This window comes from Watersipora subatra, chromosome 8 (assembly GCF_963576615.1).
Source record: "Watersipora subatra chromosome 8, tzWatSuba1.1, whole genome shotgun sequence".
Classification (NCBI taxonomy): domain Eukaryota; kingdom Metazoa; phylum Bryozoa; class Gymnolaemata; order Cheilostomatida; family Watersiporidae; genus Watersipora; species Watersipora subatra.
Window position 1 is genome coordinate 62,875,727 of NC_088715.1, and position 15,527 is coordinate 62,891,253.

Genomic DNA, 15,527 nt, shown 5'->3' on the forward strand with positions numbered 1-15,527 from the left:
AAGAATTGAAATCAGAAAACATGTGGAAAGTATTGAAAACACAGACAAAAGTTATATGGGTACAAATAAAAGCAACAATCGGAAGCAACTGGCCAAGCAAACAATGCAAAAATATCCATTTCAAAATTTTTAACTTTTGTTTCTGCGTGTATTATAAAATATATTTGTGTATGTTCCTCATTCTTGAATATGTATTTGTTGTATTTGGTAGGCTATTATTATGTAACTTCTGAATATTCAATTGTAGCACATTACATGTATTTGATAACATCATTGTGGTTATCTAAACACAGCTTACCATGGATCAACACTCATAACTCCTCCTCTAATAAGTTGCAAACTGTAGCAAACACATCATTGAGTGCAATTAGCTATTATGCAACATTTACTGGGTTTCCATGTTTTGAAAGGATTTGGAGTTTCTTTTGCCACGAATCAGAAAAACGATAAAATCCAAATAGATTTTATGCCATTTCGCTTCACAAAATTTTGCAGCCTTCGCAGTAACACTACTATTCAAAAACACAAACATGCTAACTGTCGATAAATTCAAATCAATAATGACCAATTAAGCTCTCCTTAGTAGAGGTAAAAAATTCAGCGTCTTTTATCGCACTGCCAAACGGGTATATTTTAAATATTATTGCCAACAATAAGTGGCTCGTATGACAATGAGGAGATAATTACTTTTTTTATTTATGTTAGTACTTTATTCATTAATTACCTGAGCCTACTAATTGTATATTTTGACCTTTTCCTAGCCCTAACTCTTTCAGCAAAGAAACAGTTTTTTTACTAAAAACGATTGTCATTCATGTGACATTCAAAGTAATGACTGTATGAAAGGTAGCAAATTATCTGGCTGTTTTTAATATTGTGGGATATTAAAAGTATTAACAATAAAGAAAATTCTGATCAGGTATCCTGGCTGACTTAATGCAACGACGCCTGAAGCATGAATTAAAAAGTAATTGTTACTAGAAAACGAGTCTACTTTAACAAGTTTTGGTTTGAGGAGCACATCGCTAGTTTTGAAGAAATCGATAAAGTGCAGCTCCATTAAAATGACCAGGTGCAAACTCGTCAGCAGATTTTAATTCTAAATTTATTTTAAATATGGAAACCAGTGATTGTTGAATATTGTTATAACATTAAAATTTGCCTTCAAATATAGAATGGAATAAAAAATAGAAAGCACTAAGTTGCAATACAGGTTATTATACCATTTTATGTTAATGCAAGCAACAAACTGTGTATTATCAGCGATTTATAGTGTATTATTTCATAGCATCTAAGTTGGGCTTTCAATGGATCGACTCTTATACCTCATCTTTTATTGCACATTAAGTGTTGGCTACAGTTTTCAGCCAGTTTTGACTGAAAACTGTAGCAAACATATCAATGATTGCAATAATTTTTTATGCGACGTTGTAATATAGTTATAAAATAAAAATCTGCCATAAATTCAAAATAATAAAATGAAACCTGGAAGGCTTCAACAAATCGCACCGCAGAATTAAAGACCACAGTAGGGTAAATGCAAGCAATATAACAACTAGTAGATATACGTATATGTTTCTCAGCTTGTCAATGCAAATTTATTTAGAGATCTCCAACAAGCTAGAGGTAAGTTAGAGCAGATTTTTTGCATCCAAAAGAGTCAATGTCGCTCCTCCCAAAGGAGAGTGCAAAATATGGGCAACAACCGCTTGTGAAAGAGTTAAAACTATCTTCCCAAAATTCTGACGAGCTATTTGAAAAATACAATGCTACCCTTTTTTTCAACATCACCTCTTATAAAGCACACAAAAACGGATTGACAATGACAATGACTATCATCATATGTCAAAGTTGTTACTCACAATAGAGTTGTTATAAATCGGTCAAGCGGAGCTTATTGGAAACAATTGAACACCAAAGGGTACCATTTTATAAAATTTATAAAAAACTTATGAAAACTTTTAATTCAAAAGATTCAACTTACCTGATTTATCACTCTAATCATAACACCACAGTAAAAACAAGAATAATCAATTTTGCTTTCACAATATAATGTTAGAAAGTTTAAAGTATTTGGTATAATTTTCTTTACAGAAAGTCATTTGTCAAAGAAAAAGAGAAAAGCTAATACCATGCCTCCGATAACTACAGGAGCTTTGAAATTCATCTCAACTTTAATAACCTAACTTATATGTGGTAACTCACACCGAGTGTTAATATATGAACTACAATTACCTTGATACGATGCATTCACGCATTTGTTATCATCTTCTATGTAACAGCAACTCTAAAACAAGGTGGGAATCTGACAATTTATTTATGACACGCATTTGGAAAAATAACAATGCTTATATATAAAAAAAGTATATGGGCCTATATGAATATGTATATATTTATTTATACACTGTAGATCAAAAAAGTTATCGACCTTGGAAACACAAAATACAACATATTTTAAACCTAATCTTTGAGTCTAGCACATTACAAAGAGTTACCACTGTAAGTATAAACCTATCTATAGTGGCTTTCATATCATACATGTATTATGTTGATTAAACAAATTGAATGTTTCGTTCTGGAGCTATATTATTTTGCCTATGATGTTCTCTAAGCATGTTGGTTGAACTATTTTAGTGAGCAAACATATAATTTTCTGGCTGTTGATTAGCTACTGATAGATGAAAAGCCCTATTAACTATTGATTAAATGGTTGCAATTTCCTGCAGTTAAGTCATGCTGTTGCATAAACAATAACATGGTACGGCTCATAGTATGGCTCAGAGCGAGAAAAATGAAATAGATTGCTACTAGTAGCTGACCGTTTGTTTCAAAGAGTCTTATTGTTATAATCAGTCACTACTACCTTTCAGCATGTGTTCTGAGTTGTGACAAAGGTTAATAATTGCAGCATAGATAACTATTATATACAGCACATCCTGTCAGTTTAATATAAAACTTTATTAAAAGATTAACATAAGAACCTGAATATATTTCAAATATTCTCTAGAATACTAAAATATTGACCAGTAAAAGTAAGTCAGTATAATAAAAAATTCAGTTAAAAAGAGATAAGAAATTTTTACAACAGGCAAATACTTCTTCAGACAAGAACCACAATCATTTTTTCAGTGTTTCCCTTATTTCTCATGGAAGCATAACTTTCACAATGAAATGAAAGTAACCAACTACCTTTTTCCAGCTGCATTGCTTATGCTCCAAATAAGACAGACCAGTATTTCTTTCTGCTGCCATTACATCAAGAGTAGAAGAGAAGAGATGACATTCACTCCGTTGTTTGTCAGCGAGGGCAGAGATACACTTGTAATCTGATGTACACAAGTTGGCGCAATGTGAGAGAGTAAAACTTTCTGTAAAATATAAAATGTTTAAAGAAAATAAGTAAACCGTTTGTTGATCTATTGAAGATTATGTACCAAAACTCTGATGTTATAAGAAATATAGCAAAATGTATTGATAATTGATAATATGTTCAACAAACAAAGCTTAATGTTACAACAGGCTTATAAAACTTATAAAAATTAGAGGCTTTCATAGAAAGTGTAGTTTTCATCACAAAAATTTACCATTCTTTTAAAACTTTAGCCAGTGGCATAGCTGAATGCCATTACACCTATCACTTGTACTATTATATATATTTGCTTTGATTGGAGAAAAAGCATATAGTTGCACCCAAATGCTGTCAAGAGCAGATTTACAATCTGCAGATTACTAGATAAAAAGGCCTAAAATGAATTAAAGTCAAATACTTAACTTCTCCTTTGGTATAAAGACTCACCAGAAATCAAAGTCACACAATAACTCGCCAGTCTGTTACAATAGTACTGTAGTTAACATACCTCTCTTAGTGACACCATGACTTGAGGATAAAGCTGTCTGAGTAATGTTATCTGTAAGATAATAAATTCTATCCTCAGCTGTCAAAGAATAGGCAAAACAATGCAAAACAAAGAAAAACACAGCACATTTATCAGTCATGCTGCCATACACATAATCGTTGGAGTGTACAACTTTACTTTGAATAAAAATGATAGCCTTATTGATTTTCAAATCGTAAGCAGTGTGTTTGAGACATGTTGATTTATCATTTGTTTGTTTAAACAAAGCAATTCACCATAAGGAAATTGTGGAAATTAGAAATTTTTCTATGGCATTGATAAAATAAGGAAATTCGTCAATGAATATCAATCAAATGGTAACTAACAACCGTATGTCACGTATTGTAACTGTAGTGGATTGGTTAGGCCTATCAGCTTACAAATGATATATTTGACTTAGATCCAACAAACCGGATTCAAACGCAAAAATTTTCTATTTTAGCTTGTTTACGGATAAAATGAGCTGGTTTATCAAATACGATCGCTTTTAATTTCCAGCTTTAAAAAGTTCAAGGTTATTAAAAAAGGGTCTAACAGCCAATATTTTTGATCTGATCTGCTTTTACTAGTTTGCAAAATAAAAATAAAAATTTGTACCAAAGTGATTACCCTACAAACAACCTGTTTAAATCCACTTTCTCAGCACTCCAACTGTTCAGTTAAAAAATTTCAATTTTAAACCATTAAAGATCAATATAAAATAATCTGGGCAAACAAGCTTTAAGAGGGGAATTTATGTCAGTAATTCTAAACTCAACAAACTTTCTGATTAACTTTTAATTTCATAATTACCTTCTTTTAGATCTTTTTCTTTTTAGGTTATACAGCATTTCATCAGTTGGTGCTGGTAAACTTGTCTACAAAATCTAAGCAAAAAAGCTTATAAAACCAAATATTTTAAAACCTAAAAACGTTCTAATTTGTATTACTTGTTTACTGCTGTAAACTAAATTGTGCTTCTAGCTTAAAAAGCTATAATATAGTTTAGGTGCAGTTATAATGCTTATGAAAATATTCAAAACAAAACTCGTGAAAATATATTCTATTCACGTCATGAGCTATTGATTGACATAAGTTCAATTATGGCCTGCTGGGCAAGAAGTAATAATGCTGACAGCTGTTTGTTAACATTCAGACCAGCATACGTAAAAAAAGAAAAAAGAAGGTAAAATCTATAACTTAGATTACTAAAATTGTCTTTCACACGGACAACAAAGGAAAACAATGAGAAACTAACAAGAGAATGACTTGACAAACAAACACAGATATCAGCCTTTTACAAGAATGTTGATTGAAATTAATAATAGCATTGGAGCGAGTAGCGTATTCTTGATTTTCACTCATAACATCAAATCATTGGCAAGTGTAGTGAATTTTTATCATGTACATGAACAAGTATGTTTTTATATGTGTAACTACTGTGTTTGTATAAGCTTACAATTTAGGTTAACAAGACTATCTTTTGATATATCTGTCAAAAAAGCTTTATGACCCAAATTCTTTTTATGATCTTTATCAAAGACAGCATTAATATCATATACCATAACATTAATATCATATACCATAACATTGATATCATATACCATAACATTGATATCATATACCATAGCATTGACACCATATACCATAGCATTGATATCATATACCATAGCATTGATACCATATACTATAGCATTGATATCATATACCATAGCATTGATATCATATACCATAACATTGATATCATATACCATAGCATTGATATCATATACCATAGCATTGATACCATATACCACAGCATTGATATCATATACCACAGCATTGATATCATATACCATAGCATTAATATCATACACCATAGCATTGATATCATACACCATAGCATTTATATCATACACTACAGCATTTATATCATATATCACAGCATTGATATCATATACCACAACCATTGATATCATATACCACAGCATTGATATCATATACCATAGCATTGACACCATATACCATAGCATTGATATCATATACCATAGCATTGATATCATATACCATAGCATTGATACCATATACCATAGCATTGATATCATATACCATAGCATTGGTATCATATACCATAGCATTGATACCATATACCATAGCATTGATATCATATACCATAGCATTGATATCATATACTACAGCATTGATACCATATACCACAGCATTGATATCATATACCATAGCATTAATATCATACACCATAGCATTGATATCATACACCATAGCATTGATATCATACACTACAGCATTTATATCATATACCATAGCATTGATATCATATACCACAACCATTGATATCATATACCATAACATTGATATCATATACCATAGCATTGATATCATATACCACAACCATTGATATCATATACCATAACATTGATATCATATACCATAGCATTGATATCATATACCACAGCATTGATATCATATACCGCAACCATTGACATTATACGCCATAGCATTGATATCATATACCATAGCATTGATATCATACACCGCAAGCATCTCTGTTACTTTTTTGCTTAAGGAATTTTTTTAGCAAACACAGGAGCACAAGATTAAAAATCCTAAAATGAGCAGGTCTATCATCAATGGCTGACATTCTCATTGAAAACATTCTGAGATGACTAGACCATGTACACAAAATAGAAAAAGACCGACTTCTATGTCAACTATTCCACTCACAACTATGTGATGGGAAGTGAAATCAAGCAAGGCCAGGACTCTTCCATAAATGTGTAGCTAAGAGAAGTTTAAAATCGAAGCAGATCAATACAACATCATGTAAGACAATTACTTTTAATCAAGCTGATTACAACTCCTATATTGCTTTGCTATGATACGTGAGCCTCAACTATGAACACACTTAGTCCACTTGACTGGCTATTAAGAAAAATATCTGAAAAGATCCATTGTCACAGTCACCAAAACTATCCTTGATTCTAAGTTGCTAAGGTCTAAACCTGATATGTTGTATTCTGATTCGATCATAATGTTGTTTACAAACTGGCGCAAAGTTCTGAAAAGATTTTGATGAACGATGAGAATACTTTTCAGAAACACTATACAGCGTAATTGCAGCCATTGTTACTGTCTCATCAGCATCTATTTTTTAGCTCCTAAGTTTTACAGTGTTTTTTTAACTTTGACAACAACATTGTCAAAGTAGTTAATAGCTGTATCTAGCCAGTATGTTCTTGTTTTTCTAGGTCTGATACTTTCACATAAATTAAAAAATTATTTAACTAAAATACAGCGCTGCCCTTTAATTGAACGCCACTTTGGGCTAGAGTTGCAAAACACAGTGCTATTGTTTTCAAATAACTATGGAGGAAACCTCTACTATGTGTATTTCTGATTATTTATATCAACAGAATATAAATATGAAGAAGCAGACCAAAACTAGGCAGAAATTTAGCATCATCTCGTATTTCCTTTGCTAAATATTTACAAATTGTCTAATGATTAATTCAAAACAAGGTGATATAGAAAAGCTTTGTTTTTGATACAGTACCTAAGGGAAAATAGCAGCCGGTTACAGAATAGTTTTTTTGTGAAATCATGTCTATCTGGTCCAATTCATTAAATGAATAGATAAATGGGCAGTAAAATATTGTTGAATAAATATAGACAGTATCTGGTGCTGACTAGTTTATCAAGTACAAATGGTGTTTCACTAAAAGCCATCGATGTAAGTTTAGCACTTAAGTCACTCATAAAATAATTTGGTTTATTACCAACTAACTCTGATCTTTCAGACTAATTTATAACTTATAGACAGCAAAATATTTCCAGTGTTTATATAATGTTGTGTATGATGTAATGTTTATATAATGTTGTGTGTGTTGTGTATGATGTAATGTTTGTATAATGTTGTGTATGATGTAATGTTTGTATACTCAGTATTACTGGTATTGGAGAGGAAAGTGAAAATAAAAGATTTGCATCAGAATTAATGACATCAGTGACAGACCTCATCACTAGCTGTGATCATGAAATACATAGCCAACAATCTCAACTCATTGTAAGCGCAGTTGCAATATTACATCTTGTCTGTAATAGATTACAAACATTGGAAATCTATTTTCTGTTGGTCTCTATGGCGGCAAAGCTGTAATATCAAGGTAGTGATGTAATGAGTAGAAATTACTTACAAGTGATGAAACAATTGGCTGATGCATTACATTGATTACTATGTCAGACAATATAGAAAATTCTGTAGAAGGTATATCTAGTTGACTTGCACTGGCAGCATGGCAACACGAAGTTTAAGCTAATGTTTGTTTGCTTTGTTCTACGGATCTTCAGTATATTTGCCACTCTAGTAAAAGCAGATAAACTATACGATATCATCAGATATGTCTCTCATGATATGCTCATCATCCAGAATACCATCGAGTCACTGGGTAATCTCTTATACCTACTCTATTTAAGTAGTTTGGTATGTTTCAACAATGGTAAAAAGAACAAGAAAAAGGTTTTTTATTTTAAAAAATGGTTTTTCTTGCAAAGTCTGGTTCAACAAAAATTTTCTTGCCGTTTTATGTAGATACTCAATTTCAGTAAATAGCATCTGAATATAATTTTATCATCTACAATTAAACAGTAATAAGGTTAGGAGAATTAGCAAGTTTTACATACCAGTTAACTTTTATAGATATAAGGAGTTGTCTAACCATTCAAGGCCATTATCATTGGTTATACGTTGAAGTGTTTATTTATTTACTCTAGGTTATCTTATTGTAAAAAATCTAACACAAGGTCATACAACGCACCACTGCAATTATTGGTTAAGCATGTTCAATCAAAATAGATGAACTTCTGTTACTTGTTCTCAGACTTCTCAATCGTATTGCATATTTTGTAGTACGTTGTTATAAAATTGGGACTATTGTAATAGAAATGAGCGTGTCACATGCAATTCATCCCCATATCCACAGATCTACCAAGGTTAGTATAAAAAACAAAGTAAGTCATGGTGAGTAAACCAAATATAAGTAATACAATAGATTAGAACAAACAGTTTACTAACAGCAATTTAATAAATTCTCACACTGTTTAGTGGAACTATTTATAAACAGCTGTTGAACTACTTTCAAATGTTGTGGAGAGAACATTTTCAATTGATGCAAAGAAGGAATAACACAGTAGAGCTTTATTGAATAAATCAAGAATAGTTTTGACAAGGCTATTTTTGATAAAGTTGTACCAAGTTGTATAACGGTTAGAGAGTGTAAGTCTATGGTCTACCCTCTATAATTACATAGTTACCTGAGGCATTTTAGTCTGTCAAGCAGCACTTGATGATAGAGCAAGGCATTCTGGAGCTGTGTATTCCATTCATCCTGAACGGTAGTTAGTTCTTGTGCAAGCTGTCTGTCAGTTTGACCATGAGTCTGGGTAGACAGTCATACAGAGAAGACTAGAAGGTAGTGTTGACTTCCACGGAGAGTGAAGTGAATACGCTGATAGCTTTGACAACACATGCAAAGAGTACTAGATTGGTAAGACTTATATAAATTAATTAGCAAGTTGCTTTCACTGTTTCAATTTGCCTTTTTGTGTGGATTTATTTGTTCTGCCTGTATTAGAGTTAGGGTTAGTTGAATGCCTGAAAACCATTTTCCATTTGTCAAAGAATAACAAAAGACTGAGTATTCTCCTTGAAGATCATGATGGTGCATCAAGAACTGCCACCTATTCTCTATTTTACATAGAAGGTAAAAAATAATTATCAGCTTTGGTGAGCATGCTTAAATAAAGCAGTGTACACATGATAAAACTTCTGTTATTTGTACATGTATAATATTCAGCCCATAACTGTGTATGTATCATTTATGTACGTGTTGAGGCTTTACACTTTTTTATATAAATACTCTTAATGCTATATTAACACAAATCACCTCATACGTGTATATGCAATGCATTAACACCTTGTATTCCTACACCTACCTTTTATTGTTTTTTTGCATGTACACTCTTTATTCTGAAAGTACATTTCTCGAAAGTTGATATCTTTACTGAGATGCTCTATAATGTGATTGCAGTTTCATGCAATAACTTAATAATGCATTGATTGTGGACTAGTTTTTTCAATTATGATCCTATCTTGGTATCGTGCTTGCAAACGCAACTTTGTACCCTTAATCAAATTGATTTTGTAGTGAGAAGGTGAAACCAAATACTGTTTTACATATGATCAAATTGATTTTGTAGTTAAAGGGTAATTTTAAATACTGTTGTTACCCTTAACCTTTTTGCAGGTGATACGACATTAATGTTGTTTTGCGATAGTGATTCTAGTGGGTAGTGCCACATTAATGTCGATATCGTACGCACTATGTATTAAGACTTACTATTGGTCTGTGTTCATTTTTCTATTCAATTAAATACTTTATAAAGTAAAAGAGCGCATGTGACGACTTGAATAACTCTATTTTAGACATGTATCTTTTTATTTCAATTTGTTTTGGGCGATCGTTATCAAACGCCCCTTCTATGTTTTTTTACTCAGTAAGATACTAAGCCTTTTTCTCCGAAATGATTTTTATGCTTTACGATCGTTGTCGATGCCCTTTCTTTGTGCCTTTTTACTTAGTAAGATCCAAGCATTGATTTTTTGTGAACACAAAAAACATTTTATAATCATGGCTTCATCGTCCCAACGACCTGCTAGATTCTATAGTTGATGACTCAGACAATGACTCAAATTTTTCTGATGTCAATCGAATGGACTTTGATATAAGTGATGAGTCTAGTGATGACGATGCTTCTGTTGTTGGGCCAAGGAATGGTGGAGGAGATGCAATCAGTAATTATGGGGTTTGGACTGTAATTAGAAACCTTAGCAACGACAAATGCATTACAGAGTGTGGTTCTACTTGTAAAATGCTTTATTTGTAATATAAATACAGAATATGTTTTATTCAACAATATAACATTATCACAACAACAATCAAATTTTTTTTTAAACTTACATACGTAAGGGTAGTTTAAATAGCTCAAATAGGCACAAAGGGTGTAAAACTGTTTGTAAAATGCCTTGTTATATGATACAAACCTATCATAAAGCCATAGTGTAGCAAAAAATTATCATTTCTATAAAGTTTCAAAATTTTCATTTTTTTGAAAAATTAATTCACCCAGGACAATCAGAAATATGCTCAAAAACTCACTTGAAAAAGGGTTAATCAAAATGATTTTGTTGTGAGATGATATATCTAAAAATCGTTTTAATGTGGTATTTTACTATAATTTGTATATTGCAACATTTCTTTTTTATAGATAGCTAGATGTTGAGAGCATATATATATATATATATATATATATATATATATATATATATATATATATATATATATATATATAAGATACCCAGCAGGCATAATATAGTGGACTTGGGAAACCATCAATAAAACAGGTTTAGCAGCTTGCAAACTGCTTACGATACATAGAGCACTCCACCCAAAATCTGATACTACTAGATTGTATATCGATAAGAAAAGGGGTAAGGAAACTCAAAAGTGTGCAGCAGACAGTGAAAGAGGAAGAACAAAGCATTAAAGCTTATGCAGCCTGCATGGTCATCACAAATAAGTTGCTAGCTAAATCTCAACCAGCTGCTCTGACAAAAGAGCTCACAGTATCACTGAGGAACTTGACTGGTACATGAAACCTCTTCATAGCGCTTACCACCAACAAATATCTAAGGTTGGCGATCTTCACCAGACATATATGTAGCTAAACAAAAGGAACCTAACGGCCAATACAGAGTTGCTACTCATGGCAGCCCAAGAGCAAGTGCTTCCAACAAGGCAACTCCAAACAAAGATCTATCACAAAAGAACCTATTTTAGATGCAGACTGTGCAAAGATGCACCTGAGACCATTCAACACATCATCAGTGGATGCAAGCAGCTAGCCGAAAATGCATACACTGAGCGGCATAATCGTGTTGCAGGTGTTGTGTACAGAGGTCTATGTGATGAGCATGTTCTTAATAAACCACAACACTGGTGGGAAGCTTTTGGTAAAGTCAATGAGAATGACCGCGCTAAGATCCTCTGGGACTTTTACATTCGGACTGACAAGCATGTCTTAGCAAACAAACCAGACATAGCGGTGGTGGGCAAGGAGAACAAAAGAGCTACTATAATAGATAGAGCAATACCCAATGACTACAACATAGCCAGCAAAGAAAAAGAAAGAGTGGAAAAATATCTTCCTCTTGGAGAAGAGATTGAAAAATACTGGGATGTAAGAACAACTGTGATTCCAGTAGTCATTGGGGCACTAGGTGCAATAACACCTGCGCATAAAATGTGGCTTGCCCAGATACCAACAGCAATCAACTCAAGTGAGGTGCAAAAGTGTGCGCTTATGGGAACTACTAAGGTCTTGAGGCGAGTGCTCAAACTTCCAGGTCGTTGGTAGGAGACCCAATTCAGAACAAAAATTACTACCCATATAAGTTAACCAATTAAAACAATTTTATATATATATAGTATATATATAAAATTGTTTTAATTAAAACAATTTTATTAAAACAAGTTTACAATTTTTATTAAAAACTGTAAACTTTAAAAACTATTAAATAGTTTTTAATAATTTAGTTTTAGCAAGTTTTGCTAAAAGTCTCATGGTTGCTACCAATCATCAGGTAAAACTGAAACGCTATGTTTTAATATAGAGCACTCTGCATCTAGCGAACTGCAACCTTCTTCTTCATCAGTATTTATATATATACAAAATATATAATATATAAAATATGTATCTAAATACATATATACTTATATACATACATATATATTCATATATATACATATATTTTATTTATTTAGTTATTGATATATATATTTATTTATATATATAAATGTACGTATATAAATTATTGTGTGAATGATCTGTTCATTATAGATATTACATAACAGTCCTTCTATTGATATCACAAAAACAAAAGATATTTATCATATATATATATATATAAATTGATTCCTCACCCCGGTTAACCCGTATGGGTGGTAGTTTCTGCTCTAACTCGGGTCTCCTACCAGAGACCTGGGAGTTTGAGCACTCGCCTCAAGATCTTAGCTGTTCCGAGTAGCGCACTTTTCTGTGACTCACCTGAGTTGATTGCTGTTGGTATTTGGGCAAGCCACATTTTATGCGCCGGTGTTATTGCGCCCAGTGCTCCAATGACTATTGGGATTACAGTTGTTCTTACCTCCCAGTATTTTTCAATCTCTTCTCCAAGAGGGAGATACTTTTCTACCTTTTCTTTTTCTTTGCTGTTTATATTGTAGTCATTGGGTACTGCTATATCTATTATAGTAGCTCTCTTGTTCTCCTTGTCCACCACCACTATATCTGGTTGGTCTGCTAGGACATGCTTGTCAGTCCGGATGTAGAAGTCCCAGAGGATCTTAGCGCGATCATTTTCATTGACCTTACCAGGAGTTTCCCACCAGTGTTGTGGTTTATTACAAACACTGGTGGGAAACTAGTTTATTACAAACTGGTGGGAACATATATATATATGATATATATATATGATGTATATATAGATATATATATATGATATATATATATATATCATATATATATATATCAGATATATATATATATATGATATGCTCGTAATGTGTATATATCATATATATATATCATATATATATATATATATATCATATATATATATCATATATATATATATATATATATATGATATATATATATGATATATATATATGATATATATATGATATATATGATATATATACATCTGATATATATATATATATATGATATATATATATATATATATATATATATATATATATATATATATATATATATATATATATGATATATACACATTACGAGCTGTTCGACGAGCTATTACCATCATGCAGACATTCATCTAAGTTCTTGCAACGTAATTGTATCACTTAACTATTTGGCTTTTGGCTTCTGTACACTCATCCAATTATCAGCTTATCTAACAGCATATCAGCATAACAGCATAACAGCATAACAGCATATTACTGGTGTATGAAATTCATTTTAGACATTTTATCTGAAGAGTGTGATACTTATTGTACCACATGAAACTATTAGTAATAAAATGTTTAACTTATAGAGGGAAGTTCCACTTATACATATTTTATATATATATATATATATATATATATATATATATATATATATACATATATATATATATATATACATACACACACTTTGAGAAATATATATATATTTTTTAAAGTGTGTGTGTGTGGATATATCTGTGTGTAACTCCGGCTACAGCTATTAAAATCTTGGAATAAAGAATTGTACTGAAGAAGATTTGATCTCGGACCCACCCATTCACAAGTCTGGCACCGTACTATTTAGGCTACAGAGATTGATGACTAGATTAGCTATATATGTCGCTATATTGGAGCAAATACCCAACGGCTTTGCGTACGACACATGGTCATAGCGTATGTCACGAGATGCTATTGGCTCACATTATTAAGCATACTCAATTTTCCATTGGCATTGTGCCAGGCTAATAGCAAGCAACTCTCATTACTCTCATCATTGTTTATAAGACAAAACCTTTTTTTCATGATATGTAGTTTGAAAGTTAGAATGGTAAATGTTGTTATGTGTTAAATACAAATCAATTTTCTGCCCAAAGACGTTTCTATTACCCGGGCAACGCTGGGTAGCACAGCTATATATATATATATACGTACAAACAGTGATAGCAATGCCACACTTATGCACTCAGCTTATAAACAATGCCATTGCCATTAGCCTGGCACATTGCCAATGGTTAATTCAGGTAAGTTAGTTCTATACGGCTTTTACTAATACATACAATGGCGTTGCGCACAACAAAGAGCGATAGCGTATTTTTACCCATATAGCGACATATATCATCCAATGAATCAATCAATCTCGCTTAGTTAAATTGAAAAGGTATTTGCCTAGTGAACGGGAGATTCAATGATCAAATCTTTTATAAAATGGATTCTTCATTCTAATATTTTTATAGCTATATGTAGGCGAACTAAACTACACACAGACTTTGAGACTTATATATAAATTATAGATATATATACATTATAGTTTACCACTGTACTCCTACGCAGGTTTACTGCAACTAAGTTTTACCTTTACAAACATATTTTTATTTATATAGTAAACCTATTAGTATGTTCTACACATATATACTGGCTGCAACATCTCAGAGTGTATATTAAAACCTTTATTGTTAGATAGTAAATGGGTATTGCTCATTTTTATTTGTGATAAACAAATATGCTATTTGCTTATCAGATTGAACGACGTATTATGTTCAATACGCTTGTTCTGCACTTTTATAAATTCTTTCCAAAAGGCATATTGTTTCTACATTATATGCCTTGCACCCCAATATGTGTACTCCAAGATGATTTTTTTATACAAAACTTGATGCAGCAAGTATATATCTATATTCTTCATTGCTACCGTACTCCTGCACACTTCTACTACATTTATACTTCACCTTTTTAAATATTTTCAGTAAGGTTAAATTGTCCACCTTTTTGAACACATCCAACATCCAGAGATTGATTTCACATTTGA

General features: G+C 31.8%; 1 protein-coding gene across 1 annotated transcript; it reads left to right on the plus strand.

The window, feature by feature from the left end:
- Positions 1 to 11,693: 11,693 nt before the first annotated feature.
- On the plus strand, positions 11,694 to 12,344 carry LOC137402826 (uncharacterized). The gene has a single exon (XM_068089335.1). It carries the CDS (start codon positions 11,694 to 11,696, stop codon positions 12,342 to 12,344), a length of 651 nt encoding a protein of 216 aa, XP_067945436.1.
- The last annotated feature ends 3,183 nt before the right edge of the window (positions 12,345 to 15,527 follow it).

What these genes read in the sequence shown, in the direction of transcription:
- LOC137402826 (XM_068089335.1), top strand. Translation starts at nt 11,694, where the DNA reads ATGGCAGCCCAAGAGCAAGTGCTTCCAACAAGGCAACTCCAAACAAAG.